The 25447-nt window shown below is 44.1% G+C and overlaps 1 protein-coding gene across 2 annotated transcripts in view; it reads left to right on the top strand.

Annotated features, from left to right (window-relative positions):
- The first annotated feature begins 17436 nt into the window (after positions 1 to 17436).
- Positions 17437 to 25447, top strand: part of TMEM201 (transmembrane protein 201) — a 274511-nt gene continuing 266500 nt past the window's right edge. The window contains exon 1 of one of the 2 annotated variants that reach the window (XM_086921392.1): positions 17437 to 17662. In XM_086921392.1, coding sequence (XP_086777518.1) covers positions 17559 to 17662 — 104 coding nt within the window. In that variant the 5' untranslated portion in view covers positions 17437 to 17558. The remainder of the gene's footprint in view (positions 17663 to 25447) is intronic. The other variant, XM_086921393.1, reaches the window with a different exon arrangement.

Raw genomic sequence — 25447 nt, 5'->3', positions numbered from 1 at the left:
AAAAGTTACCAAGCTGCTAAACTCCACCTCGGGCAGCTCCACCTCACACTATAAAATCAGACAGCCTCGACGTCGGTGCTGGATTGTTTCTCAGGTGATACCTGGAAGAAGTGCTACGGACAGAGATGATTGGAGAACACCCTTCAGTGGATGTATGACGTTACAACGCATGCTTTTACCACGCATGCCTTTACAACGTGGTTTTTACATCGCAAACCTTTACAGCGCATAGCGCTTTGGGGTGCTGAATAGTGAATAGTTTAATTTACTATTCCAACTCCAGTCCCCGTGGACACTAGGGAAGGTGTTGGATAGTAAATTAAACTCATTCCCTATCCTAGAGCGCCCCCCAGCGCAATGCGTTGTAATGGTTTGCGTTGTAAAAGTTGCGTCGTAAAGGCACTGCGTTGTAAAAGTTGCGTTGTAAAGGATCTTTCCCCCCTTCAGTCCCAGTCCCACCTGTTCACTGGAGAGTCCATCTGCACCGAACAAGAGGTCACAGCTCCTTCATCACCGTTTTAGGAACCATCTACTGAGATATCTTGTCTAGGTGACAGCAGCAATGGTTCTGCGGTCTCCTCGCTCAAGCTATCGGGAATGGAGTGTTCACTGGACTCCTGATCCTCACTTTTTACTTTCTTGAAAAATGAGTCTTTGCACTGATTATACTTGCCAGGAGCCTGTTTGGAGCCATCATTTACCTGCGGGAACGCTGTGGGCCTGGAGCTTGCTTTCTGCGACGCCCGCCTGCAGACTGCAATTCCCGCCATCCTTTGCGGCGTTCCATGCCGTGCACCGCATCATCGCGCCAGGAGGCGCTGAAAAGGGCGACCTAGACCCCACTGCGCGGAACGCGCGCCGGGCCAAAGGAGGGCCCGTTTAAGCCCGTTCGAGACCGTACAAGGTCAGGCCGGGCTCCCCCTCTAAGTCATCCTTTACTAACAAGGTCAGTGTACCCTCGTAGCAGGCTTGAACTCAGATAAAGTGATTTCAATTTGGGGTGTTCATTCTTTTGCAACTGTAAGCCTATTGGATTTGTTATCAATACCATAGAGAATGAATGTGCGAGAGGGAAAGGGAAGATCTGTACAGCCAACTGGTAGTATTGTGGGCACCTTGGACCAGTTTTTGATTAGAGCTGGCTCAGTTCTTGCCCATGAAATCCCACTGACTCAAAGGCGTCCATCGCTTGATATTCAAATTGCAAAGAGGTCATCTTTGGGCACTATAGCCTCCGCACGCACCCCGGATCGCATTATGGCCACTAATATTGTGTCGATTTACGAAGATGGCGATCTGGGTCTGTCAATTAATGTATCAGCAGAAGCACAAGGTGGACAGGGTACTCAGAATATATTGCCACTCGTAGACCCGGTTGTAGTGGGTATTAAAAATCCTCAAAGCCTTCCTCCACCACATATTGCTACTAGATCTGCCCAACAGGGTAAACCCTGTGTTCTTGTAATTAATCAAGACTCTTCGCAAAAAAGGAAGCGGGGTGGATGGCCACAGAGACAGAAACCGGCTAAACAAAAGAAGCCAAACAAAGAAGGAGGTGCTATAGTACTTCAACCCCTTCCATTGGAGGACTCGCAGTCAATAAGGCCGAACATGTCCAGTACTTTGAATTCAACCGTTCTAGAAGATGTTTATGTAAAAACCTTTGATGCTATGTGGGGTAGACTGGAAAATTTGATCACATCGTCTTTGTCCCCAATTCTGCACAGGCTGACCAAAATAGAGGACAGATTAATTGCCTTCGATTTAAACATTATGCAGAACGGTGGGTGTTTGGAGGAACAGAGGATTAGCAGCATGTATGATGGGACCCCCTCAACAAGGTTAATTGTGGCCAAGAAACAGAGGGGAAAGGAAAAACATCACTGTGAAAGAATTGTTCCTTCAATGGCCATACACTTCAAATATTAGTATACATCCTACTTATTAAAAGTTGGCGACAAAGTTATTCTAGACAATTTTTGTTTCAAACTTTCTTTTATTTTCATTTTATATGATTTCTTATTATTAGATTTGTAAAAAATTATTTCATCATGAATACATTTTTTATGAATATTTTTTCTTAATACATGTAAACAATTATCACAAAAATAGCTATAAATATGTACAAAATAATGTGACACAGATTATTTAAGAAGACACCATCTGATACCATACACACAAACTCAATATACTAACACTCTCACACCCATACTACATTCAGACCACACCATCAAGGAAAAAGGGAAGGGCTGAGTTACAGTTGGCAAGATCTAAGTGCCAATTCTAGGGTCTCAAGATGCAATTTGAGACCCTGGTACCAGGTCGACGCGCGTTTCGGCGGCTCTAGGCCACCTTCCTCAGGACCTTTTTCTCACAGTTTATTTACCAGATATCAGGGGATCTATAAGATATATATAAAAAAAGGAAAAAGAATATATCTGTCACCAAAACAGTCGCAACAAGTTGAGAAAAACAACAGCAGTATAATTTTTAAAAAAAACAATTGTTTAGATTTAGCACAGTAGCTCTTCACATGACCATAAGTTGCAAGAAAAGGTACACGGTGTATAATATCACCTTACATGTAAACATCATAGCGTCATATCCAAGATGGTATACTCGTGGCAAGCCTTGTTTCACAACAAGCAAAGAGTAGTAGACAAAGATCCTATTCCTTCAAGAGATACTTTTCATTTTCAATAACACACACCAAAGCATACTACAAATAAAAGGGCGTTAATCTACTTACGGTAAAAACAGATATTTCCTATTGCTTTGGTTCTCTTTTCATATAGGGTGACCAATTTGGAGAGACAAGATGTACAAATGAAAAGCACCTAAATGAAAAGCAAAAAAAGCCCTTACTCTACATACTACAATTGGTTTGACTAGAAACAGGTTTGTTCTCCCGAAGGAAATCTTACCAATTCTCGGTACAATATACGGTCCGTTATTACTAATGGCTCAGGTCTCCATGGTGGTATATGACAGTTCCTCCTATGATCAGGGCGACTAAAACAAAAATGCGACAATGTTACGGTCTGTACAGCCTATCTAGGGGCAACATACTAATCTATATAGTCATGAAGCATGTAGAAGAAAACGCACCTCCTAGTCAGCTAGTAGCTACCAATTCTCTTATAATCAAAGTTAGATGGTAAAGCGTGTCTTCGCGATGAGGGGGCTTGGTCTGATTATAAATAATCTGAAACGTGGAAGAAGACGCAGAGTCAGAACATGGATTTGTCTAAAGCACAATAATCATATGACTCATTGTAGTTAAAAAATTATGCTATAACGATTGCATGGACATGTGTCTGATAAAGAATATCTTACTTTTATCAGTCCTGCGGTATATTCCCATGGAGAATAGATTGAGAAGGTTTTAATACCGCTGACTCCGTACGACCATCTGAAATATAAAGATAGTATATATTTCACGAAAAGATGCAAGAGCATAAGCATAGGGACACGCACAAGCTCACCCTAATCATACGATTGCATGATAGATTAATAATAGGCACTGAGGCACAAGAGGGTTGGGGAGGCTCAGAGAGCATAGAGTCAAATGTTAAAAATAACAGCCCGATCTTCCCAACATACAGCACTACGGACGCATTCTAATACTACATAATCTCGCATAACCCATAGTTATAACCTACCAGGGCGTCTCGCGTGGCCGAATAAACTCCCCTCTCTTCTTCAAATGTTCGCGGTAAACGGCGTTCGTAATGCAATATCCGGCTTAAAACCCCTCAGCGAGGGCACAAAATCACGCGATATCACCCGCGTTCCCGATGTGATCTAAAACGTCATGCGGGACTCGATATAGAAAATGGACTGCATATCAGTAGCCATCTGCCTGACGTATATACATTACGTGAAAGACAACTAGAGAGAGAGCGAGAAAACCGGACGAGGGGCGTTATTAGCTAAGCTCCAAGGGAAAGGGTAATCTCTAAGTGACTGAAAAACCACTTATTAAAGGTCCCAGCGATCCAGAAACACACAAGGGGATAAAACTTGTTCAATGTAAACAAACATTTTCTCTACGTGCTGGTAATGGTGGTTTACACACATGTCCACTTACCATTACTTTTCATAGGTATGAAAAAGAGCTCAAAATAAGATAGAGCACTCAGGACATAAGAAAATTCACATACAGGTAAGAGAAAAAAGAGAAAAGATCAGTGCCCAATAGTGGATCATATTTACAAGGACTGTTAATATAGGTTGGAGTACAAGTACTAACTAGAAAGAATGTGAATATCTCTACTTGGTAACATACCAGGATATTTCCTCATTCAATCCACGTTTGACGCTATCCAGATGATAGATCCAGAAAGTTTCACGTTTCTTCCGGGTGATTTCATTCAATTGGCCCATTCTGGGTACTACCTTTTCCAGGATAGACCACTTGATTTCATGTTCAGTGTGGTTCTTATCTAGACAATGTTGGACTGGGGGGCCGACAGTTTTTTAGTCCTGATGGCAGACTTATGTTCACTGAAGCGGACGGAGAATATAAATGATGTTACTACTGCGGCAATTCGTCAAATATCGCAGTTTAATTTGTTTTTCATTCTATTTAATCACCTCCGATGTAATGGCTGAATCACAGGCGTGGCACTAGCCACATCTGTGATTGCCTAAGACAACTGGTAGGCCCGTGATGGAACGTATGTTGGGAAGATCGGGCTGTTATTTTTAACATTTGACTCTATGCTCTCTGAGCCTCCCCAACCCTCTTGTGCCTCAGTGCCTATTATTAATCTATCATGCAATCGTATGATTAGGGTGAGCTTGTGCGTGTCCCTATGCTTATGCTCTTGAATCATTTCGTGAAATATATACCATCTTTATATTTCAGATGGTCGTACGGAGTCAGCGGTATTAAAACCTTCTCAATCTACTCTCCATGGGAATATACCGCAGGACTGATAAAAGTAAGATATTCTTTATCAGACACATGTCCATGCAATCGTTATAGCATAATTTTTTAACTACAATGAGTCATATGATTATTGTGGTTTAGACAAATCCATGTTCTGACTCTGCGTCTTCTTCCACTTTTCAGATTATTTATAATCAGACCAAGCTCCCTCATCGCGAAGACACGCTTTACCATCTAACTTCGATTATAAGAGAATTGGTAGCTACTAGCTGACTAGGAGGTGCGTTTTCTTCTACATGCTTCATGGCTATATAGATTAGTATGTTGCCCCTAGATAGGCTGTACAGACCGTAACATCGTCGCATTTTTGTTTTAGTCGCCCTGATCATAGGAGGAACTGTCATATACCACCATGGAGACCTGAGCCATTAGTAATAACGGACCCTATATTCGGGAGAACAAACCTGTTTATAGTCAAACCAATTGTAGTATGTAGAGTAAGGGCTTTTTTTGCTTTTCATTTAGGTGCTTTTCATTTGTACATCTTGTCTCTCCAAATTGGTCAACCTATATGAAGATAGAACCAAAGCAATAGGAAATATCTGTTTTTACCGTAAGTAGATTAACGCCCTTTTATTTGTAGTATGCTTTGGTGTGTGTTATTGAAAATGAAAAGTATCTCTTGAAGGAATAGGATCTTTGTCTACTACTCTTTGCTTGTTGTGAAACTAGGCTTGACACGAGTATACCATCTTGGATATGACGCTATGATGTTTACATGTAAGGTGATATTATACACCGTGTACCTTTTCTTGCAACTTATGGTCATGTGAAGAGCTACTGTGCTAAATCTAAACAATTGTTTTTTTTAAAAAATTATACTGCTGTTGTTTTTCTCAACTTGTTGCGACTGTTTTGGTGACAGATATATTATTTTTCCTTTTTTTATATATATCTTATAGATCCCCTGATATCTGGAAATAAACTGAGAAAAAGGTCCTGAGGAAGGCGGCCTAGAGCCGCCGAAGCGCGCGTCGACCTGGAGCAGGGGTCTCAAATTGCATCTTGAGACCCTAGAATTGGTACTTAGATCTTGCCAACTGTAACTCAACCCTTCCCTTTTTCCTTGATGGTGTGGTCTGAATGTAGTATGGGTGCGAGAGTGTTAGTATATTGAGTTTGTGTGTATGGTATCAGGTGGTGTCTTCTTAAATAATCTGTGTCACATTATTTTGTACATATTTATAGCTATTTTTGTGATAATTGTTTACATGTATTAAGAAAAATATTCATAAAAAATGTATTCATGATGAAATAATTTTTTACAAATCTAATAATAAGAAATCATATAAAATGAAAATAAAAGAAAGTTTGAAATAAAATTGTCTAGAATAACTTTGTCGCCAAGTTTTAATAAGTAGGATGTATACTAATATTTGAAGTGTGTGGCCATTGAAGGAACAATTCTTTCACAGGAACAGAGGATTAGGTCAGTGGTAAATGGGCCTTGTATTGCGGTACCCGGAAATTCCCCCCTCTCTGATTCCCTGGCAGTAAGGCAAATACCTGTTACTTCAAGTGTGGCAGGAAGGAATGTAGATGTTGTAGAAATAGATAACATCGACAGAGTAAATGGCACCGTTGAAGCCTGTGACCAGGGAAGAGGGATAAGTGGACCAAACGTGAGGCTTAGGGGTGTGGTCTCGCCTGTTACCCCATTAGGGGCTCGGGCTCAGAAATTGCTTCAGATGCCGAGGGGCCGTGATCATAGGGAGGCCCTAGTGGGCCCCCAGGTTTTACATCTCCCCTCAGCAGCTGCTTCATTGGTAGTGGCTTTACGGAATGTCCCACCCCTTCGAGAGGGCCAGATAGAAAACACCGAGCAATTAATGGCTAAAACCATGCATTGGCTCTCTAATCAACTGAAGAATACAGGGGTGGTGGGTCCAGATATTTGGAAGGATATGATAATCGCTAGAAGACGATGTCCTTGGATCGGGCAATCAAGGAAAGTAGGAGGAGGAGATTGCATAGTCGCAAATTTTAATAACAAGAGAGTTGTGGGATTTCTCTTGAATTGCCTGGGAAGTACTAATTTAGATTCTAATTCCGATAAAATTGATCTCTTACCACTGGGGTTTTTTTATAGACCATACTTAACCCAGAATAGTTGGCGGACGCAGCGGGAACAAAACAATTATAGAATGCAACAGGATCCCAGCCAAAGATTGCCCTTTCTAAACTTAGAGAGCAGATTTGCTCCGTTGTCAGGCCTAGACTGTTGCGATTGACTACACTCTTTAAATTAAATACCTTTGTCGAGTTTTGTCACTCAGCGACCAGTGTCCTTAGTGACCATCCCGCCCACGCAGTTGGATATTCTAGAGGCTGTGGGGGGAGTCCGAATAAAGTCAGCATAGTGACATACAAGAGTAGGCCTTTACCAGAGGGTGAGTTAAATTCTGTGAGTCTGCCACAGTCAGATTGCTTACAGATAATGACATGGAATGGGGCAGGGGCTAGGAACAAAATACAGGATGTGAACTGGTACAAAACTTTTGAGCACTGTGATTTGGTTTTAATACAGGAGACATGGCTTACCAATGCTTTCTTTGTAAATGGGTTCAAGACTATCACAACCAATGCAATCCCATCTCAGTTCAGTTCATGAAGCTTTATTCGGTTCATAGTAAAAATGACCATAAAAGCACAGCAAACAGGCAACAGAATGAAAAAAGTGCAAACATGATTAAAAACTCATACTTTTTCTAAAAGCCATAGATTTACATATAAAACTGGCAGTATAAAAACATATATCGGGGTGGTCCAAATTATACAACAAACACATAGCATCCTCCACATTTAAAACTCCATACTTAAGAAATATTGGTTTTAAAAAGGAGATCCTAACGTTCTGAAATAGGGAGCAGATGAGCAAAAAGTGCATTGTGCTTTGCTTGGAATGTCCGTCACAGGGACACGGACCCACAGGGGGCTTTTTAGGATGTGGGAAGGCCACTAATACATGAGCAATGTCAACTCTTAATCTGGTCAATACAAACCTATGCATTGGCCTGGTTACTACATTCAGATAACACTGAAATCCCTCAACAGCAATATATTTATTGTAGGTTTTAACAGTAGCGAGGGAGTTGGTTATTACTGAACGTTTATGAGCTTTATGTGACATAAAGGTGTTTTTAAGATCCTGTTTCGCAAGACCTCTGGGGGGACAGTTATCTGACAACAAATTAATATCAAAGATACTTTTATAACAATCTACAACATATCCACGGTATCTGCATACAGTTGTCTAATCCAAGGCAGTCCCTAATTATAAGTTGATTGAACTCGGTCTCTTCCTTAAGCCAAATTGCCCGGTAAAGCAATAAAGGCCTAAGTGAGGCGAGCTCAGTCAGGTGAAGAACCCCAGCCTCTCAATGGATCAACTCTGTTGGGGCAGATTTAGGGAGGCACAATAATTTCTTAAGAAAGTTATTTTCTTCTATCTGTAGACAATCAGTTTTGCAGTAACCCCAAAGCCCCGCCCCGTAGAGGGCAATGGATACACTACGTGCCTTGTAGATTTCCAGCATATCCTTGATACGCCTATCCCCCAGCTTAGACGCAAATTTAAAAATGCCATAAGAGCTTTTGCTCATTTTAGTTCAAACATTCGTTAATTCATGCCCCCACCTACCATCACTAGTAAAAGTAATCCCCAGATAGCAGAAACTATTCACATTCTGCACTTTAACCCCTTCTATAAAAAAGGAGTGGTTTCTGCCCGCTTTAGTCCCACAAGTCATCGTATGAGTTTTATTCTTGTTGATCAACAGTCTCCTGCTCCCAATAAATTCTGTGAACTTGTCCATCAGACGCTGCAGACCAACGGGTGTCCGTGACAGGAGCACCGCGTCGTCTGCATATAGCTGAACTGGGACACTATCCCCTGCAACCTGTGGAGCATCAGCCTTGATGGTTTTCAAGGCGACTTCAACCCCATTAACAAAAAGGGTAAATAAAAGGGGCGCAAGGACACAACCCTGCCTAATTCCCCGTTTCACATTAAAATTACTAGTACATTCCCCGCTGACACCATACCGAACACATGTTTTCAGCTTACTGTATAGTCTGGCGAGAAAAAAGATAATTTCTTTCGGGGCACCCATGTCAAGCAAAACTGACCAAAGAAGTGAGTGATTAACTAAATCAAAAGCACTGCTAAGGTCAGCAAAGCAAAGATAGATGTTACCGGGTTTGGCTCTGGTATACTTGCCTATCAACAACTCTAAATTCAGGCACTGATCTAGGGTCCCTCTTCCCTTCCTGAATCCGTATTGTGAGTTTGCAAGAATTCCATTCTCATTGGCCCACTCCTCTAATTTGAAAAGCAGGACTCTGCTCATGATTTTTACAGACGAGTCGAGCAGGCTGATGGGCCGGTAGTTACTTGCCAGAGCTTTGTCCACCTTTTTATAGATTGGGACTATAATGGAGTCGCCCCATGTTGGTGGGATCAAGGTAGTTACGGCAGCGTTGAGTACCAAGGTAAGTATTGGTCCCCAAAGCTGCGGTTGAGCCCTGTAAACATCTAAGTATCAAAAGAGAACTGGGTTTAAGCGTGCACCATCCTAAGTAGCAGTAAAAAAAAATTGGGGGAATCTAGTAATCACCATCAATCAATATATTTTGTAACAATGAATAATACAGGACAGAAAGAATCAGTCAAAATCCTTCAGAATATGAGAATCTTCGTTTCTTTTTATTCTTCAAATCATCATAATGAAAACAGCCGCAGTCCTGGGAGTCTCTAGGCACTCCCTCCTTGCCTGACACTCTGCCGTTCCCCTCACGGCTGCCCGTTGGCGTGGTGAGTGTCTGCTTGCTGCCCCCGCTGTGCTCGCTGCCGCGGGCTGTTTAGTAGCGCCTCCTGGCGCTCTGCACCCGTCACTGGTGCGCCACCGCCCCCGAGGCTGCTGGGAGATGTAGTGCCGTTCCCCTCACGGCTGCCCGATGGCGTAAAAAGGCGACCCGCAACCAGGTCGGAGTCCTGGGAGTCTCCAGGCGCTCCCTCCTTGCCTGACACTCTGCCGTTCCCCTCACGGCTGCCCGTTGGCGTGGTGAGTGTCTGCTTGCTGCCCATCTCAAGCAGGTAGGGCTAGCGATGGTTTAGCAGTACTTATTTCATTGTCTTCTAGATGATTTTAAAGAAATATTATACCAAGTCGCCGTATTTTCAGTTTCTATTTTTTACAATAGAAGGAATTCAGGATATAAGACGTATTCATTTTTATAATAATATATATTTTTTTAAATATTTGTATTTGCATTTTCAAAACAGTGCGATACAATGTTCAGTAAAGATACAGAGCAAATTGAGCACAGTAGTCTTTCAGCAGAAACCATTATGGCTATGTCACAAGAACAAGTATATCTGAATCCAGCAGCCACAGCATAGGCTGTCAGCAAGTTCGTTATTTCCAATGCATCAATCGGAATCAGAGCTGGAACTATCATCATCTGAGGGTTGGTCAAAAATGTCCCCTCTATATTTATTCCATGCCCTCCAAATTTTAACTCCATTTTTTGGGACAGCCCCTATTGCAAAACACTGCTCGTTCTGAAATCATCGCTGCATCCATATCATGTTTCCAAGCCGTTAGTGTAAGCGACTCCGTCCCACCCCATTTCTGCGCTATGTTCCTCTTTGCCATCTGCATGCCCAGTGTCATCCAACCCTGTCCCGAACGTGTGAGGTCATTAGGTTCCCATACATTCAAAAGGCAACATCTAGGGTCTGGCAGTATGGAAACCCCTTCCGATTGAGACATGGTTCGCATCATTTGTACCCAGTAGTTTGCAATTCTCAGGCATTCCCATATTGTGTGTTAGAAGGTCCTGTCTTCACCACAACCCCGCAGGTAGTATGGGTGTGCTATTCGTCTCATCTTATGCAGTGTGTGTCTAGTGTAATACGAGCTATGTAATATGCGTAATTGCACCAAGCGGAGACGCGAGGAGATGCCCACTTCTTTCGGAGACGCAATCGTCTCTTGCCACTCTGAATCATCAATGTCCCCACAATCATGCGACCATTTCTCCCGTAAGGGCCCTGTCGGGTCAGGTAAATTATTGATTAGCTTACGATACGTCAGTGATGTCATATAGTCTGTGAGTAGTCTGTTCTTGAGAGGGGACACCTCCGGGATGTCTGTTTCAGGTGTCAGTGTCGTGTTAAGGCGTGGCGTATCTGCATATACCGGAAATGTTCTGATGGGGCCAAGTGGTATTTTTTATTTATTTTATTTTATTTATATTCTTATATAGCGCCTGAATCAATCCCAACAGGGATATCTCTGCGCTTGCGCTCCTAGCAGAAAGGCTCAAACATGATCATGTACTGTTAGCAAAGATATATTAGGAATGAGTGAATAAGTAAGTTTTAAGATGTTTCCTTAAAGGGTTCCAGATTAGTAATTTGTTTCAGTGTGGGGTGGAGTGAGTTTCATAGAACTGGGCCTTTATAGGATAAGGCACGACCACCTTGTCTGTACTGTTGTCTCAGTGTCTCAAAGGGTATCACGTGTCCCTTCTGCCATAGATCCCCAATTGTTGAAATGCCTATAGCATCCCAGCGGTCAAAGCCCTTGGTATGCCTAAGACTAATGGCATTGCTGATTTTAGGAGAGTTTGGCAGGTGCATGGATTATCGGAGGGAGCGGAGAGTCTTATCACAGGTCATGGTCAAAGGGAACGACAAAAATGTATAGATCAGCATGGAGAAGATGTTCTGGTTGGTGTTTTGAGAGGGATTTGGATCCCATATCAGCACCTGTGGTAGAAGTGGTGAATTTTTTGACTGTTATTTGAAAAAGGTTTGGCTTACAATTCAGTGAATATTAGCAGGTCTGCTATTTCAGCAGGGCATAAGTTGGTGGATGGTCTTCCAGTTGGACAACATGGTCTAGTAAAAAGGTTAAGAGTGTACGGATGGTTTTACCTCCCAGAGCGAAGTATGGTGTTCTTTGGGATGTTTCTTTAGTTTTGAAAGAATTAGATAGTTGAGGTGAGAATGAGTTTTTGGATATTAATTTTTTAAAGTGGTAAATAACCATGCTTCTTTGTTTAGTTTCTTGTAGAAGAGTATCTGATATTAAGGCATTGGAGGTGGATTCAAGGTTTTTTCAACCAGGTGTTTGTTTTGAATTAAGGAAGAGAACTAAGACTATGTCTAGAACAATTTTTTATCCTCAATTTGATGAGAATAAAAAATTGTGTGTTGTACATTGTTTAAAGGAATATGAGAAAATAACTCTTGGTGTGAGACTGAGTGGTTGTTCTCAGTTGTTAGTCTCTTTAACCCCTTCCATGCTCATGACAACGTCAGCTCGTCATGGGAGTTACCTGCGCTGTGCGTTTGACGAGCTGACCTTGTCATGAACAATGGTAAATATCACTTTCTAGCACCGGAGGGGAAAACCCCATAGCAGCCGAGGTGTTAATGAAACCTTTTAGGGCAGTTTCATCAGCTACTTTGGCTAGGTGGGTGAGAGAAGTGAGGTTAAAGGCTGGGATTGATACTGGTGTTTTGGGGGCTCATTCTGTGAGAGGTGCTAGTAAGGCTTATATGAGAGGTTTTAGTTTAAGTGGGATTATGAAGGCTGCAGATTGGAGTTGTGAGTCAACATTTAAGAGATTTTATTTCAAACAAGTGGAAAATGTGTTGACTAGTGTTGTAGAGGAACTTTGAAAATGCATAATATTGGCCTCCGGGCTTTGATGTAAAATGCAGATTTTCAACATTTAGAAATTAGTAGAAAATTATGATTTTAATAAAGGCAAGGAGGCTAATATTACCCCTCCACTTTACCCGCCCAGTTTAATTACCTGTTTTTTTTTTAGGTCTCGCGCCTGCGATGCATATGGCGAAGCCATATCCCATCGCGCAGGTGTGATACTCTTGTTGCCGGGTCTGCTTCCCAGGAGACAGGAGATGTCACGCGCACGCTCTGGAAAGCGATCGGCGCCGGCCGCGCGCGCGCGTTTCCCAATCTCCTGTCTCTCTGGGAAGCACACAAGCAAGCCCAGCCAAGGCACCACGAGTGAACGCAGTAAGAGTTGTGCAGCCCGCATTACTATGCCTCTGCAACCACCTGCAGTTTCTTAGGCTGAGCTGTTACTGACGGCACCGGCACCCACCTCTAACCCATGGGCTGAGGGCACCGAGCCCTCATGCTGACGACAACTCATAGCTGCACAACTGCTGACGTGTCCTCAAATCATCTGTTTGACAAGAACTTGACGGGGCATCTGCCTAAGGTATGTTGACAACGTATCTTCCCCTCTGTCATTAAGTCGTAGTTAGTTAGTATGTTGATGCCACAGGCCTCTAAGCCGCACTTTCCCTAAAATTAAACTGCCCGCACAGCAGAGTGTTTTAGCTCCTCCATTTTGGACCAGGCATTGCTACACACCTTGTACCGAGTTCCGCATTGCCATAATTGTTTAAGACAACCTCAATCTATCTTCAATAATCTTCTGACCTACAAAGAAAGTTTATTGGTGCAATAATGTTTTAAGCACGGGCTCCGAGTCCCTGGCTTCTACAGAGAGGCAGACTCCCATTTCATCCTTGTCCACTTCTCAGAAGCAGGAAGTACGTAACCGTTTCCTCGGTGCCATCCCAGATAAATGAAGTTGGCCCCAACGGGAGGAATAACGCGATTTAAAAGACTCTTGCCCTCTGGAGGCCTCACGAGAGAGTTATGTCACCCAATCACCGACAATTGAGGCGTAAATGTCAGCAGCATTTCGCAATCCCTTGAAAAATGCCGAAAGTTGCATGGCAGCTGGGATCAAGTGTATGCCAGTCGTGGTTTAAATCATCCAGATTTACACGAGAGGCTCCGGAGAAGGCAAAGTGGACAAAATCTATTTCAAGGACTACAGAATTGTACGTCTGACAATAAAATGTCATTAGCTAATAGCCAAACTGCAACTACAGTGTAATTATTATACAAAACGTTTCCTCCCAACAACAAAAAAAACACAATTGAACAATAATATTCTTATTCTCAACGTTTGCAAAAACAAAATGCCTTTTTGCCTGTTGATTTGATCGGAAGGTTCTTTTCAACACTAGTGCTGATGTTTTTAATTTGCGTAATTAGTCTTGTTTTCTCCAACGATGGCATTTTTAGGTCTCGCGCCTGCGGTGCATATGGCGAAGCCATATGCCATCGCGCAGGCGCGATACTATTGTTGCCGGGTCTGCTTCCCAGGAGATGTCACGCGCACGCTCTGAAAAGCGATTGGCGCCGGCCGCGCTCGCGCGTTTCCCAATCTCCTGTCTCTCTGGGAAGCACACAAGCAAGCCCCGCCAAGGCACCGCGAGTGAACGCAGTAAGAGTTGTGCAGCCCGCATTACTATGCGCCCCCTCTTCAGCGCCACTCTAAACAAGTTTTTGCAGGTTGTGTCCTGTGAAAGCTCCTGCAGCAGGCAGGCAGGCTGCGGGAAACCTGAGCTCGGGCAGTAACAGCAGAGCAATGCTGGCTGCAGGCAGCCACGACTCTCCCCTCCTCTCGGTTGCTTACATGGACCAACTTAACCGGGGAGTTAGGTGTCCAGACTCTGCACGTGGCACGGTCGGGGTGATCTGCAAGAGTCCTGGCCCCTGGAGGATCCCTGCCCCTTCCCTGCTTCAGAGCCTTCAGTCTGCCAGGCTGGCACGAGTAAGTATACATTTTCGTTAGCACAGTCTCTGCTTGATGGATGTCTTCATTTTATAGGCACCCGCTCTTGTCATCCTCCGTGCTTTCACCCCAAGAGCAGTGTGCGGCTAGCTTGGCTCGAAGTGCTGAGCACTCACTGCCTGGTCTCGTCAGCTCCATTGGTTTTACCCCAAGATCAGCGGCGAGCTCCACCCTGCTCTCACAGCTGTGAAAATTAAAAGTCTTGTGTTTTTTTTGCAGAGCGAAGTTATTTTTCAACAACCAGCTGTTCCTAATGGCCCCTTGGGTCAAACGTTTGTATTTCTCGTTTGGCCCATCTTAGCTCACTGCTCAACCCGGTAAAAACCAATAGGGAAAAACAAACAATCTTTTCTGTGGCAAACCCTCCCTTGAGATCATGGAAAAATAGGCTGCTGTAAATATTGCACGGTTAATGGCTGTAGGTGTCTGGGAGGTTAAATATGTGTTGGGTTTAAAACCAGTGGCTTTCAGTGTTTACGGACAGGTGGCTTTGTTACTGCCACCAGCACGTGCCTATTTCAATGAGGGCGACAGGCTCTGTTATTGTTAATAGTCTGGGAAGTAAACTTTCAGCGGACATCCCACTCGACACGCACATTGTTGTCAATGTATGGCGGGACTTTAAGTAATTAAAAGCACCACCACCACCACATCCAACACCACCACATCCACCACCACCACGTCCACCACCACCACCACATCCACCACCACCACATCATCCACCACCACCACATCATCATCCACCACCAACACATCCAACACCCCCACATCCACCAGATCCACTTCCACCACATCTATGTGTGTGCTCTTTGTGTGGCTCTGTGTGTGTGTGTGTGTGGTTGCACATGCAATAGGTCTCACATTTGCGAGAGATTAAGCTATTAGCATTATAAATGACAATGCCATTTATTTATCTGTTTTCAAAACAAACACATACATAAAAAAATTTTCATTTACAATGCCAATAGCTCTAACTTTTGCAAAGGCGAGACCGTTGCATTGTAAATGCTTGTCTAATTCAGGTTAAAGAAGAAGTTTTCTCTAAGGAGTTGAAGATCTGAACAGTTGATGTCCTGGAAGGGAGAAAAATTTGGACTTGTTCGAATAGAGACTTTGGTTTTACATTTAAATTCGCAGCACCCAAAAGAGGAAGATGGCTGCAGGTTCTATGTGGATATGCATGTTCAGAGTTCTAGAAGTTTTTATGTGTTCTGATTCGGTTTATTTGTTGCTGCTGCCTGAGTGGTAATAAAAGGTAATGCATAATATTGGCCTCCGTGCCTTTATTAAAATCATGATTTTCTACTCATTTCTAAATGTTGAAAATCTGCATTTTACTATCTATTCTATACAACTCACGCCCCTATCAATTCACCATTCCGCATAATTCAAAAATGCAAATATACTACACACACAATTCCACCCAATACAATTCCATAACTGACGATTCCAATCCAAACCACAGAATTCCAATTGACAACATACATCCACGCTACTATAAACAATAAGCAAATCCAAAAAAACCTATCATTTACACCAGTAGCTTCAACTTTCACAAATGCAAGGCTGATCGCATTGCAAATGCTTGTTAAATATTAGTGGAAGGGAGATAATGTAATATGCATACCTGTAATTGTATTTACCAATGATTCTTTATTTGCCTTTTGTATGTTGTCTGTGCTTGTCAGTACCTTAATCTGGAGAAACTCAATTACTGGAGCTGAACTTGGAGTGTTTTTGTACACTTTACCTATGTCGTTCTGTGATCATTTTACACTACCTGGTGGACTATAACAGCTACACAAGTAATCGTTTTAACTATATAAAATCAATACAATCAGTAATGTAATGAGCAACAACAATATATTTTTTAGACTGTTATTCGTTGGATTTGATGCTTCATTTGAGGTACACGTTGTTATGGTTTTAATTGACGTACCCTAACAAATTATTTATTTTTACTATAGTGCGAGTGAGCGTAAGTGTGAAAGAACGTCTGCGTGAATGATGTTCTAAGACTGTTTATTTTAGATTTTAATTCCATTCTGATGTAGTTAGGAGTTCCTGTTGGTCAGGACTGATGTGTGCAGCACTCGTGTTTGCTTACTCTCAATTGCTAGAATTTCGACTATGCTATTTTATGCCCACGATAAAAACGACCGCCACAGATGCCTTTTCTGGCATGGATCGCGTCGACAGGATTACACGGTTTCACGGACTGCAGGTATGCGGAATCCCGTTGATTCCGAAGAGGTTGTCACGAAGGGTCTCTTGTAAAGGTCAAACGAAACAAACAGCGTTTCTTCATTGATACGGTCTCCGAACGTCAGGGAATGAATGGCAATTGTAAATATTCTCAGCTGTCTTCTACAATGCACAATCCACACCCCCAGTGACTTCGTTTGTAGCAGTATGACTCACTCGCCAAAATGTACTTAGGGCCCCCAGCTGGTCACGACGCCGCCATTTCAACGCTCGCTTCAGACTCCTTCCCGCCCACGCAGGGTAGTCCGGGGACCCGCCCCCGCTCGCACGGAGTGTCACACGGCTTCCCCCCTCATCGGCCCCCGAGCCTTCACTCCACGACCCCTCATTGGCTGCCGAATCTGAGTCAGTTTTTTTGTCCGAAGGCACAGATGGGCGGGGACCTGGAAGCTGGATTATTAAACTAAGGAGCGCGAGGCGGCTGCAGCACGAGCTCGCCGTACAGAGTACCTTTTCAGGACAAGGTGGATGTCTCTGCGCCTGCTCATCAAAACGGCAGCGCTCACGCGACCAATGCGCCTGCGCCCTGCTGAGGAACGCGTCCTCACACCGGTTGGACGCTTGCGCATTGAGAAGCCCTTGTGAAGGCGCGCGAACACCACGCCTGCGTACCCGAGCTCTCTCTTACCGGCAGCTGAGCGGTATGGAGCGGGTTCAAGAACTGCTTTCTGACAGTCCCTCCGCCTGCTTGGCCGGGGGGATCACGGCCTGTGCTGCGGGAGTGCTGCTGTACCGGGTAGCGAGGAGGTGAGGCAAAATGCATGCTAGGGGAACTTCTTTACACATGTGAGGGGGCGGGGCCGTGGTTGTGACATTCATCCGTAGCATGTACAGGGTTGATGCAGTTCTGTCAAACCGTGTTTCTGGGGCCAGAGTGCTGGCCTTTTAAACCACTACCTGCAGTCCAGTGAGGTGTTGTAGGGGGGCAGTATAGGCGCATACAATATATGAGGGACTCTGCTCTAATGCGAGCGAACTTATTCTCTCCTTGTTGTCTGCTGTCTCTACATTAGAACATTCCTGTGTGTACTCAGATGGGGTTAAAGCTCCTGGTGTAAAACTGGTTTTCACAGCGAGCTACCAGTTTGTATACGATAAAGTATCGCTTTGTGTACCACGTGTGCTTTTTTGTCAATGTCTGTCTGATTTATTATGATACACTTTTTGTTGCATTTAACAGGGAGGGGTAGAATCGAGGGAATCTGAGCATCTGTCATTTATTGCATATGCGTTGCGTGTTTCAGATTGTCGCGAACCGTGTTTTTTTCTATTTTGCTTACTGAGCACTGAACTGTCACTCATAGTACGGAGGGGATGAGTGTTGTACTGCTCACTATACATTTTGGGCTGAGGTAAGAGTATTGTGTAGGAGGATGGGGGTGATGCCTGTGAATACTGTGTGTACTACATGGTCGATACAAAAGGGGATGATGGACGGAGCGTTTGAGCAAATCAAACACTCACCCCCAGTCAACTGATCTGGGTTTAATCCATCACCATTCTTTAGTTCACTCAGCCACTCCAGTTCAGACATGGCCATATGCAAATCAGTCTGACCCTGTGCCTCATGGGAACAGTCCAGCCCGAACTGCCAAGCCATGTCTTCCCTGGACCGGAAACAAGCATCCTGGGACCGGTTTCGGATTCATAATCCTAATCAGCCAGGCTATCTTGAATCCAGTGGCCAAGTGAGCAAGGGACTCACGTCTGAGCATACCCTGCCACACTTAGTGCGAACAAAGCGATACAAAAGGGGATGATGGACGGAGCGTTTGAGCAAATCAAACACTCACCCCCAGTCAACTGATCTGGGTTTAATGCATCACCATTCTTTAGCTCACTCTGCCACCCCAGTTCAGACTTGGCCATATGCAAATCAGTCTGACCCTGTGCCTTATGGGAACAGTCCAGCCCGAACTGCCAAGCCATGTCTTCCCTGGACCGGAAACAAGCACCCAGAGTTGGATGGGTATGCTCAGACGTGAGTCCCATGCACTCCACACCACTGGATTCAAGCAAGACTGGCTGAAGACGGCTGGAATGCCAGAAACCGGTTCTCGGTAGCTTGTTTCCGGTCCAGGGAAGGCATGGCTTGGCAGTTCGGGCTGGACTGTTCCCATGAGGCACAGGGTCAGACTTATTTGCATATGGCCATGTCTGAACTGGGGTGATGTGGAGTGCAAAAAAACGATGGATTTGGGCCAAGATCTCTGTACTGGGGTGAATGTATGACATTGTTCTGCATTCTGTCCATCAATTGTGGTTTTTGCATGTACTACATGGTCGCACATTGTGTACAGGGTCTAGAGATCTGTATTTTAATGGCATAGACCGCATGCCTGCAATTCCACACTTACAAGCGTAAGACACACGCCAGACATGTGAAAGGGTTTTGCACTTGTGTCGCGTTGTATGGGCTAGAACAGCGCTTACTGGGATCCTGTTATCATGCTTGCCCTCGCAGTGATTGTGGTGGAGAGCAGTATCCTTGCATACAGAGAGTATGAGGTTGCAGAGCTGGAATTTATGTATCTGAGGGTCCTGCAACATCTTCTTTAATAAGAACGAGTTATGTTTAACGAAAAACATCATCTAACATTAATAATTTTGTGATAGTGACCAATCCGACAATATTACATAGCGGCCACATTACACAAGATTGTCAGCAGTGAACACCTCCTGTCCACCGGGCAGTGTTACTTGCAGTAATGTAAAACATTATTTGGAATGCCTTTACATAGGCAGTACTGAGTTTTACATGAGGCTAATATATTGTGACTATAGCTGCATGGCTTCTGGCATTGGGTTAATAAAACTAGTAATACGTGTCCTACAATTCTACCTGATTTATCAGTCAAATATTAGTTTTGGAAATTTGAACATTTTTCTCCAGGATACATACATATTGGTCTCAGTTGCATACTTTTTAATTTTGTAGTACAATATGTTGATTCAGCCAACCAAAGTTTCAGACTTGGGCTGAACTGCACACGGGAGCTACTTGCAGGTAGCTGGAGAGCTACCAGTAGCCATGAGCTACAGTTTGGAGAAGCCTGCTCTACACTGTACGCAGCAAGTTGCTTACAAGCAGTGTGTATCGTTGATGTGTTTTTTGTTTTTCTTTTTAACTTTTGCATAAAAACTACAAACTAAATGCCACAAGGATGTGACCATCAACCCATCCGTCATTGTATGCTTTCTCCCAGAGGACAAGTTCCGGTAGGGGCAGCAGCCCACCCAAATCTCACCCCCTCCGGGCCATATATGATCCAGCCACTGACAAGAGGGTGGTGCCTCCATTGATGTCAGGGGATAGGGTCTGCAGTACGGATGTCATTTCTCGCCGAGGAGCTATGTGGTCATTCTCCACTGTCCTATATCCAGGGTTGGATTAGGATTAAAAATCGGCCCGGGCGTGAAAAAAAAAATTCGGCCCACATTAGCATAATGCCTTTCCTCAAATCACTGCTTCAGTGTAATTTTTTATAAAAGGGGGGGGGGGGTGGTTGTTAATAAAATGCACGCATTAGTTTACACTAGTGAAACACACCTGAAAACAAGTGAGGCCACTTCTGCAAAGGCCCTCTGTCCCGCTCAGTATGTCTACATTAATGGTAGGCACAGCAGAGAAAGGGAGTGACACCTCTGGTGCTAAAAGGGAGGTAATGAGCTCCCATCTCCCTACAGAAAGGCCACTCAGACACCCACTGGGCCGCTGGCGGTATTCAAACAGAGACACTGCCCAAATAGGCCCACAGACTGCTCAAAAAGCAGCCCACTGCTGGAACTTGGACCCCGGCCCATCGGGCATTGCCCGAGTGCCCTTGTAACCAATCCGATGCTGCCTATATCAATACTTATTGTTGTCTCCACCTTCCCCATTTTCGGTCAACTATTAGGGGGTACCCTCTTGCTGCGTAGACCACTCTCCAGGCCTTCATGCAGTGAGTCATCTTGGGTAGGAACCGAGGTTCGCAAGTCTTGGCGGCGTCTCCAGTGGCCCCATTGCCCCCCTCCCTCCTTTTCGACTTTTCTCTGTAAATGAGGGAGGGGGCGGGGCTCTGTCAGTTACTTCTCTGCTTCCGTCTGTGCCCATTTACAGCTGGCGTATACCGTTTGTCACCCATCCGCCTCTGTACGGTCAGGGAACTTTGCTGCCAACGGGGTCTCTCCTTATCAGTCGGGTGTCTAACCTGAATTACTGCAGTTATGGGAGTTTAGGGCATAGCGGTTCAGGCGTTCTGTAAAAGGGGCATCTATCACAATAGTAAGAAATGCCACATGATGTCCTTAAGCAGCTGCGCTCCAACCTTGTCTCTTCAACTCTTCTCTTCATATCATTTACTTTCGGATTTTTTTTTCTTTCTTTCAGCATTATCACAGATTTGTTACAGATATGTTCCTGTAAATATTCCATTGTCTACCAATGGCCGTCGCTCCCGAACTCTGGCATAATCCTCTTCTTGCTTCTGAATTTCTCTGGGGAGGGATTAGTGGATTAAATCCATTGACGGAAAGGTTCTGGGTTCACTCCTTTGTCAGAAAATCTATGATAAACTGTCCTTATCAATTGTATTTCCGATGTGTACACATAGACATGTTTATCTTTGCATATATGCAAGTGCAGAGTAAACCCAGTAACTGGGGTATACAATTAAAACGAGGGATTTATCTTCAGAAAGGATGCTCAAAATCACACGCTTAAGGGCTCATAGCGAACGGAGCGCATATACAAGTAAAATGTATTGTATTTAAAATTCTTAATTTCCTTTGCAAAAAAAAATTATGTAGGCACATTAGTACTTGAGAAACTGCACCAAACAGTTTGAAACATTTTGGTATTGAAATAAACCAATATATACCAGTGGTGCAAAAGTTTGCAGGGCAAAAGACAAAATGTTATAATTGAGTCCAGTTGTATAATGCTGATGTTTCAGCTCTTTTTGGACAGACAAATTGTAGTATATGGCCTCAGTCTAGTGTTTCTTAGAATGTATAGTTATAACAATGCACCTACAGGAAAAGTGGAAGGAGCATTCCAAGATAAAGATGCAAAACATACTTGCACAATCCATCCCCTCCCTTTGGGAAGAACAACATTGCAAGGGCATGGCTTAGGGACACTCACCGCCCAACAACCTCCCCGAAAATGGGTACACTCTAGACTTGAAAACAAGGCTGGGGCGCTAACCGCCCCCACAACCTACTCTTGAAAACTGAAACGGAGCACTCACCACCCCCACAACCTCCCCGTGAATGGATACACTCTACACTAGAAAACGGAACTAGGGACTCACAGCTCCCACAACCTCCCCATGAATGGGTACATACAATACACTTGAAAACTGAACCTTGAATTGGGGCACTAACCGCCCCCACAACCTCTCCATAAATGAGTACCCTCTATACTTGAAAACTGAGCAACCTCCACACAACAGGGTAAAAACCACCCTGGGAAACAAACCACCCTGGTGGTAAAGGATCTAATACCCCAAAACAAAACATGACCGCAAACTCCCTCACAACAGAAAAGGGCATGCATTATAATTAGAGGCCTTTTAATGAAAGTAGAAAGACTTGAACTCCGGTGAGTGGTCTCTCACCCGAAGTCCTCACTCAACGTGAAGCTCTTTTAATGAGTTCGATGTCGATATAGGCAACAATACGCTGTGGCGCGAGTAATCAAGGATGTGCAGTGAATGAACACTGGACACAAACTGCAAGAAAGGTCTAGTGTCCTCCATGTGTTGGATGGCTTGAACAGACGAGCTAAACATCAGAGGCTGACAGGGGGGTCAATCTCGCTTTCAGGAATGTTGCGCCTATTAGAATATCGTATCCATGGCCTCAACCTTGATGTGCCAAGACAGACTCTAAAATGGCGGGAAGCTGTTGGAGTCGCGCCAGAAGGCTCCCTGTGCATAGGTGATTCAAAAGCGTCCCCTGAAAGGTACATCCGTCATAGAAGATCCCTCGATGAACAGCACGTCATGCAGGATCTCACAAGGCATCGCAGGTGAGGTTGCGCTCGCAGTGTCAGTCAGTTAGTTTAGAATTAATGCATGCGTCAAACTGCGCTTTTGAGACAAATCAAATGGCAATAGAGCGGTTGAAGAGACCGAACAGGTCCCAACTGTTCTCAAACAATAATGGACGAAAACTGTCTCACCACTGTTGTCTTCACGCACTACCGGTACAGACTGCCTCCGCAGCGCTTGATCTGTATCTGGTGCCTCTCCTCACACTCCGCTTAGTCCAAGACCAATTACATTAAAAGTACAATATCGTTTTGAGGGGTTGCCATTCACCATGTCTGAAAGTGCCAATATTTATGCTGTGTGACCCCTTGGACATCCTTGCATATAGAGTCTCGCCACAATCAAAGTAAAACAACTAATTTTCCAGTCGAGTTGTATGTTTTAAGTCCCTTCCCTTTTCTCTTCTTTCTGTTTCTTATTGCTTTTGTTACTTTGCCTTTGGAAAGAAAGAAGATTTGTAGTATATGTCCTCAGTCTAGGGTTTCTGAGTATGTATAGTTATACCAATGCACCTACATTCCTGTTCCATGTTTGTACTTGTATTAGCGTTCTGTTCCTAGGCAGTTACTCTCTTGACTCGTGCCTGGAAGAGTCCGCTCTCGCCTCTCCTTCTGCACTTCAAATAAAGGTCTTCAAGTCTTCTCACCGTGTCTGCGTCCGTTCATCTACCACACAAATCAATGAGCCATCTACAGGACAACTGAATTTCCAGCATTTTAGATAACTGCAAAGGCGAGAAGCAAAGATAGTATATCAGCGAAGAATGACCATCAGTGGTGCAAAAATGTCCATTAATCCTTGTGGTGACTAAAAAGAAATATACTTTATACTGCCAGAGGGTTCAAAAGTTAGTCGCTAAAGAGAAAAGGAAATCTCAGGGATGGGCTGTTAGTGCCAACCAACATATGGAGGAGATAAAAAGTAAATGGCCATTTGGCCTACCCCTGGACAAAAAGTCGGTGTTGCTATTTAGTGAAATTTATTTACATTTCATTCAAGTTTCATAAAAAATAATCCGGGGCAAATATTAGTTGTTAAGTAATACTTGGCTAAAATACCTTTGAAATGTATCTTGAAAGAGAAACTTAACCAGAAAAGCTGATAAATTAGGGGAACCCTAACCCAAAATTGAACAAGAATAGATTCAGCAACTGCCAATGTCGATCTGTCATAGCTCGAGTGCACCAAAAAGAACGCCTTTAAAAATTGCCGACATGCACCGTGAAGATAGTCAAAGAGCATAGATGATGTGCTTAAGAAATTAAAACTTGGATTGAGCTTTTTGATAATTAAAGTGCAAAATATTTTTATAAACGAAGGAATTAAAATGTATATTGAAGACGTAGCAAAAGTTAAAACTTCAATCAGCGGTTTGTAAAGTGCCGCTTCTGATGGATACTTCTGCCTGTGAATTCCTCACCTTTTGAATACCCCCTCCGCCAGCATTCCGCTAGAACATTCTTTCCTATCTCTCCCACGTCGACGAGGACGTCACAATGGACAGGCCCTGTTCGCGGCACTGTATGACGTCATAGGAGCCACAAAAGGACCTCGTCGGTGTGATGACATCTGTTCCCTTTTTTATGCGCCGTCAACGCTTAATGGTTTATACAGATTTCTCCATTTTCATCGAGGAAAAACTTTGTATCTCTTAATTGTTTCAGAATGGCTACTTCCAGAAAGACCAGATTTAAACCCTGCAAAGAGTGTGGTAGACATATGTCTATCAAGGACCCACATGATGACTGCCTTTGGTGTCTATCTTCGGATCACAACGATTGAGGAATGCCGAAGCTGCAGGAAAATGAATCCGAAGGCGATAAGAGTGTGAGGCCAAGTTGTTTATGGCCAAGAAGGAGAAGAGAGGTAGGAAGAGGGTGAAGTCTTTGTCTGCTCACACTTTGAAGTCGAAGAAGCACAAGAAATCCAAGAGAAGACATACTTCTCGTCATCATTCTTCGAAGATCAGGGTTTCAAGGTCTAGGTTGAGGTCGCCGACTATGGCTGAACGACCACGGAGGAAGGACTTTATCTCTCCATCTCATTCTCCACGGGCGATGCCAGTACCATCTCCGGCAGCGGCGTCGCCGGATTCAGATGCTTCTTCGCAACATGAAGATTCACTGGCTCCAGCGACGTCACCCGCGCCTGGTGAGTCCTCTGCAGTCTGTGAGACTTCACCTGTGCGGGCGCCGTCCCCGGCTCTGCAGGCTCCAGTTCAGCCTCGGGTGACTCCCCTTCAGGAAGGTACGGATCCATATCCTCCTTTTCCTGTTCCTGGGGCTGATTCTTCGCATTTTCTTAATGCTATGTTTGGCATGTTTGCCAGAGCCTCAACACCATCTGGCGTGCCTTCAGGCCACGTGGGTCCTTTGGCTTTCAACCAGGGTGTTCCTCAGTTCTATCCCCAGGCTCCTTTCATGCCATTCTTGCCGGCGACTCCGGCTTGGCATTTCCCAGTGCCGAGATCTTCCACTCCGGCTCCTCTGACTCC

The sequence above is a fragment of the Lissotriton vulgaris genome, chromosome 5, assembly GCF_964263255.1.
Source record: "Lissotriton vulgaris chromosome 5, aLisVul1.2, whole genome shotgun sequence".
Lineage (NCBI taxonomy): Eukaryota > Metazoa > Chordata > Amphibia > Caudata > Salamandridae > Lissotriton > Lissotriton vulgaris.
Note: the sequence above shows the minus strand (reverse complement) of the source record. Positions and strands in the feature narration are given on the sequence as shown.